Source organism: Asparagus officinalis, chromosome 10 (assembly GCF_001876935.1).
Source record: "Asparagus officinalis chromosome 10, Aspof.V1, whole genome shotgun sequence".
Taxonomy (NCBI): Eukaryota; Viridiplantae; Streptophyta; class Magnoliopsida; order Asparagales; family Asparagaceae; genus Asparagus; species Asparagus officinalis.
In genome coordinates, this window is record NC_033803.1 from 64,789,209 (window position 1) to 64,795,241 (window position 6,033).

The 6,033-nt window shown below is 37.3% G+C and overlaps 1 protein-coding gene across 2 annotated transcripts; it reads left to right on the plus strand.

Moving 5' to 3' along the window:
- On the plus strand, positions 170-5,258 carry LOC109825726 (translin). Of its 2 annotated transcripts, none has more exons than XM_020392604.1 (8): positions 170-561; positions 647-743; positions 840-955; positions 2,079-2,123; positions 3,708-3,733; positions 4,535-4,670; positions 4,791-4,893; positions 4,957-5,258. In XM_020392604.1, exons 1-7 carry the CDS (start codon positions 222-224, stop codon positions 4,889-4,891), a joined length of 861 nt encoding a protein of 286 aa, XP_020248193.1. In that variant the 5' UTR covers positions 170-221; the 3' UTR covers positions 4,892-4,893; positions 4,957-5,258. The 2 variants fall into 2 exon arrangements, with proteins under 2 accessions (XP_020248193.1, XP_020248192.1); XM_020392603.1 differs by having other exon boundaries at positions 172-561; positions 4,972-5,258.

Here is a 6,033-nt window from a genome sequence, read left to right on the forward strand (position 1 = left end):
CCCTCTAAATGCAATTTGTAAATAATTAAAAATTTCTTCAAAAGAAAAGAAATTCGTATCGGAAAAAAAAGAAAAGAAGGGTCAAGTGAACTTTGTAGGACCGAATCGCAAAGTCTGGCCGCAAGCGCACTTTTCACGGGCCACCCTCTCGCCTCCCTTGAAAACTCAAAGGGCACGCGTATCGGAAAATTTGCAGAAAAGGACTCCATAAAAAGCCCGAAATGCGACCAGCAGCAGCCGCTCTTCGGGCCGCCATTATTCCCGCTCTCTTCTCCTGTTCTTGCCCTAAAAATCTCCGCTTCCTCCAAATCCCTTCCCTCATTCTCTCTCCTCGCTCATCGAAGAACCCTAGCTCCAGATTCTCCTCCTTCTTCTCTTCTTCAGCTCTCGACTCCTCTCCGTCCCCTTTCATGGAGAAGCAGTTCGAGGATTTTCGGGTCCAGCTGGAAGAATCCGGATCCGTTAGGGATCGGATTCGGGCGGTGGCCAGCGAGATGGAGTCCGCGACTCGGCTGATTCATGCTAGCTTGCTTCTCGTTCATCAGTCACTCCCAGTTCCAGGTCAATTTTAGGGTTTTAGGGTTTAAGAAATTTCAATATCTTTTGATAAAGTTCTTATCTTTTTGTGTGGTGTTTGGGGTGTTAGAGGTGGTGGAGAAAGCTAAGGTTCAGATTGAAGTGCTGAAGGGGCTTTTCGGGCGGCTTGCTGAGATTCTCAAGGAATGCCCTGGGCAATATTACAGGTAGAGTATATTTTTGGGGGGATTTTCTTTTCCTTCCTTCGTTTTGGTTCTTTAAGTATTTTGTTAAAGTGAGTATGATTATCGTTGGGGATTTAGGTATCATGGGGATTGGAGGAATGAGACCCAGACGGCCGTTTCTTTGATTGGGTTTCTGCATTGGTTGGAGACGGGAGAGTTGCTGGTGCATTCGGAGGCTGAGGAGAAGCTTGGATGTGAGGACTCTTTTCGCTTTTAAATTTTCTAAAGTTCTTAGAGTGATTTTCATAGAGAAATAATAATTTATAGTGGGTATAAATTTACTTTGTGAATGTACCTTTGTCACGCAAAGCATGAGGTTGAGTACTAATGTTAAGGGTGTGTGTCATTATTCTGGTATATTATTTCTTATTGGGCATGTGGAAGTACTATGAGGCGGTTGCTAACTGATACAAGTATGTATCAGTTATAGCTAAAACACGATTGATGAAAAGGATAAACGTAGTGAATAAAATGCAGATGAAGAATTCTGTGGTTTAGCTAAAACCTATGTCAACATGTGGAGACGATGTGAGAGGAAATAGCGTGAGTTAGAAGGTTTAACAGATTATTTTCATTTACTTGATTCTGGGTTTTCTTACTAGTTTATCAAGATTTATTCTATAGATGTTTGATTTTAAAATTCAAATTGAATAATGTAATTGTGGTTCTATTGCTTTAGGAAGTATTTCAAGTTTTCATCTCTTGGTTGTTTTCTTGTGCTATTTTCAGGACATCTAGTATTCTTCTAAATTCTTCAGTCATAATGTTCTAATTCTGTGTATGTTGGAATCTTTTGGCAAAATATGCCAGAGTTATGAACTGTTCTGGATGGCTGACTACATCCAAATTTCTAGTGTTTTGACTAGTAATAATTTAACAGTTATACTTCAGGTGAAACTTAGGAGTCATTTCTGATGAAGAAATTTCTTTATTAGTGACCCAACTGATGTAATTGCTTGAGTAATGAGACTACTTCTACACCAAGCAACTTGTGATGGACAAGAATATGTGAATAATTTCCATGCCAAAATACTGACATCAGTCAGTGTTTGGAGGTAGGTTTTAATGAACTGTTTGTTGTCAGCTCCATAAGAAGGAAAGTGCCCAGCTTGTAATTACTTATTTGTGTAACTAAATTGATATGTTCCGTGATATTATGTTCAGATAAAGGCCCTACACATAATGAAGTTTATATCTCTCTTTATCCTTGATGATATTATGACATTGTATCTGAAGTATCAAATTGGACAATACTTTGTCTTTGAGTAGTTTTCTTCTTTTAGAAAAGGATTACTGACTCTGACTTGCTCCTTGCAGTGAATGCTTCAGAGTTTGGTCTGGACGTGGAAGATTATCTTACTGGTTAGCCTTCCTATTATTTCCTATAAATTTTTTATCCACATAATGAAAACTAATAAAAAGGTTCATACTGCTGTTGCTCATCTGAAGTTAATTTAATGTTTATGGTCCATGTCACAAACCTTACAGAATATGTGGGTTAACTGGAGTTCTTCCATGTTAACTAACTATTATTTATTCACTTCTTATTACGAATTATGAATTGAAATGTTCATAGTACTTGCCGAACCTTTTGAATCACGAATGGTTCTTGATGACTGCTTTATGTTGTAAACATATTATTATATTATGGTCAACCTCTTCTTATTCACATAATGGTGCCTGCAGTTGCGCACATTTGAAGAGGCATGGGAGCTTATTGTTTAGTCTCAAATTTTTTGATAAAAGAATGTATAAACTGTTCCCCTGTCATGCAATTATGGTTATAAATAACCCATCAGTCATCTATCATCAGTTCCTGTTTCTTCTTTTTTTTCCATCTAATTTTAGTCACACCCTATTCATTTATGATCTTCATATACTTTATGATATAAATCACCTTTTTAATTTGACAGTATTGCATGTGATGCCACTTGCTTGTAGTAATGTTTTTAGATTAGTGGAGATTAAGCATACCAGAAGTGAAGCAATATATAGAGTAGTCAAACGGTAGTCAGCAAAAGGATGCTTCCAATTATGAAATTGATATATTTTTTGATGTAGATTCACCTACTTATGCTGACAATATTGCATCATTATGCCACTTGTAGTGTCAAATTATATTTTAGATTAGCACATAGCAGACTTTAAGCATGGCAGAAGTTAGCTTAGTCGGTAGAACTACAAATCCCTATTCATATGACCTCTTCCCTGTTACTAGTGCTGTAGTGCATACCAATCCTGGCTGACAAAAAAGGAGTATACGAGTAATAAATCCTCTTGAAGTTCTTGCCACTACACCAAAACTCCGAAGTTGTGGCGAGGGGAGAATTATAGTTTTATACTCTAACATGCCCCCATAGGTTGAGAGCCCATTTTTATAGGCTGAAACTTGGACTCATAAAATGGTTCCTTTTTTTAAAAATCCACTTCAGAGATTCATGGCCAATAATATTTGAACCTCGGTTGCTCTGAGACTATTGTAAAATCCACTCCACTACACCAAAACTTTGAAGTTTTGGTAAGGGTTGAGGTTTATAGTTTTATAGGCTAACAGAGTTCCAGTTAGTACACCAAAACACTGAAGTTGTATTGAGGGTTTAGGGATTTAGTTTTATACACAGTATCCATTGAGTTGTTTCGATGCATTCGTTTTTAGTGTTTCAATTTTCCTTATTAGACCTAGTTGTGGTTGTCACTAAAATCTCTTGGGCTTAGAATTTTGAAAGTGGACTGTGATTTCTTACTATAGTTAGCATTATTATCATCTATCTTTCTTATAGATTCTGCATTAGTTGCTAGATTTTGTAGATATTAATTCAGTATCATGTCTAGTTCTCTTTTAAAAAGAAGAAAACCCCATAAGACCAATCTAATTTTTAGATTTTGTTCCTTCCCCTATTAGTATTTTCGGTAATGTACTTAGACGGTTTACTTCTTTGTTTGCAGGGTTATGTTTCATGTCAAATGAACTGGTAAGTAATTTCCTTTATCATGCATGAATATATATTCCTTTATATGTTTCAAGTGATTGACTTGGAGGATGTTTTGGAGGGCTTATTTTTTAAGCTATGGCGGCTTTTGGCAACTTTTTGGCTTTTTTGAGGAAAACTTCGTAAAACTTGTATGGGTAGAAAAGTCATTTGCTTAGTCAAACCTAGCTTATTTAGCTGAGCTTATAAGCTAGTTTATCCAAAGTTGAAGAACCCTAACTTTTTTAAATGGGACTTAACAGCTAGCTTATTGGAGATGTCACCAAACATGTAGGTATGAAAAAACTCTAGCTTAAAGAGTACTTTTACAAAAAAAAAAAAAGCTTCGTCGAACACCCTCTTCTTCAATATAGCACCTATGTGCTGCTCGGAAAACAAATTCCATCTGGTATCTGTTGATTCCTAATGTCTATTGTTGGTTGTTTGATGTGAGTTTTGCATACCTGATGACATGTTTTCTTTAATTTTTCCATCAAAGAAAGAATCAAAATGAAATTCTGATGTGTTGGGATTTAGCATCGACTGGACTTCTATGCTGCACTGGTTCTATACACTCCGTAATCGCAATATGTAGAACTACCATTATTGTCTTACTCTAGATCATTACCAACTTAATCAACAAGCACTTAATTCTTAATGTGTGTGAAATTCATATAACGGATTGCAAAGTGTGTTTGGAGGGTGGCTTTATCTGACTTTACCTTTTGTAGGTAGAAATTTCTAACATGATATAACCGTTTTTTCTGACACCGACTAGAAATTGACTCCTTCATGTAATTCCAGCCTAGATATGTAGTAAATCAAGTGACAGCAGGCGATTATGACTGTCCAAGAAAGGTGCTGAAGTTCTTAACTGATCTCCATGCTTCATTTAGGATGCTCAACCTTCGAAATGATTTTCTGCGCAAGAAGTTTGATGGTGAGTGACTATATATGCTTGAATATGTCATATATCATCTCGACACATTTAATTATTGTTCGTAGTATCTGTTGACCTGTAAAGAGTAGACTTTGTCACCATGTTGTTTTTGTGTGTTAGGCATGAAGTATGACTTGCGAAGAGTTGAAGAAGTCTATTATGATGTTAAGATCCGAGGCCTGACAGCTAAGGGCTCAGCAGAGGAGAGTGCCCCGTCTTAGTGGTATGTTATTTCCTTTTTCCATCAGCACTTCAGCAGATCATATTACAATGAACTTGCCTTTAGCACTGCTCTTTACAGGACTGAAGTGGTTGAGAGTTTTGATTGGGAATAGTCTGCTATAATGGGGTTAGAAACAAATCATCCTGGAGTTTTACATCTTTGAAGAATCCAGTAACAGTATCTATGTTCCGGGGAGTGATGTGTAATGTTTAAACTGTGCGGGAATTTTTAGTTCACTTGCTTTTCTCTGCGGTATCATGAGCATGTCCAGCGGAATATGAGTTCAGTAACATTGACGACGTTGTTTCCAGTGAAATATACATTCCTATAATGGTAAAGTAGTGCATGAGTTTTTGTTGTAACAACTGCATAGTATCATGAGCATGTTTGGAGACTTTAGTGTTTGGCAACCTCCTAAAATGAGGCCAGGACTGATCCTGGTCCCACTTTGGGGAGAATCTTGTTTCAGAAAAACTGACCCAGCGTTAGCTCAATTTTTCCGATGCCAAAAGGTCCCTAAAACTGGTTGTCTTGATCCCCTACCCCTGGACCGAAAAAAAAAAAAAGTTTACTAGAAACCTGGGTAAGGATCAATCCTGATCCAATTTGGGTTCGCTAAACTGACCATCAAGTAGTCAAAGTGGTCTCCTGAGAGGTCAAGATCTATTGTTCTTGAGTGAATGAATGAATATTCCTGAACTCTTTGGCATTGCCAGCTGCGACCGTCCACTGTGAGTATGAGGCCGGTCTGTTTATTCTTTATGTACGATTAGGTACGGCACGACTCTGGCACGGTATCGTGTTCTTGTTGTGCTGTTTGTGAAAGTGTTAAGCTGATATAGAAATCTGAAGGAAATTCAAGACAAAATTCCAACTTGGAATCTTATTGGATACTGAAATAATCAGTCAGAGCTTGTTGCTGTCACAGCCTTCGCCTAAGATACTGAAATAATCAGTCAGCAATTTTCAAGCAAGCATGAACTTGCAGTGGATAAGTTACTTGATCGGTGTTATCAGCTAGATTGTTGATTTTACCTTTCCTTTCACTGCAATCCTTGATCCAGTACGGATAAAGTGATACCTCACCTCGATGTCTTTTGTTTTACAATAAAATAGTTGATCTTTGGCCAAACATAATAC

Bases quoted from the DNA above. Each gene is read 5' to 3' on its own strand.
- LOC109825726 (XM_020392604.1), top strand. From the start codon at position 222: ATGCGACCAGCAGCAGCCGCTCTTCGGGCCGCCATTATTCCCGCTCTC. The intron at 2,124-3,707 runs GTTAGCCTTCCT...CTTTGTTTGCAG, and splicing joins CGTGGAAGATTATCTTACTG to GGTTATGTTTCATGTCAAAT. The intron at 4,671-4,790 runs GTGAGTGACTAT...TTTGTGTGTTAG, and splicing joins TCTGCGCAAGAAGTTTGATG to GCATGAAGTATGACTTGCGA.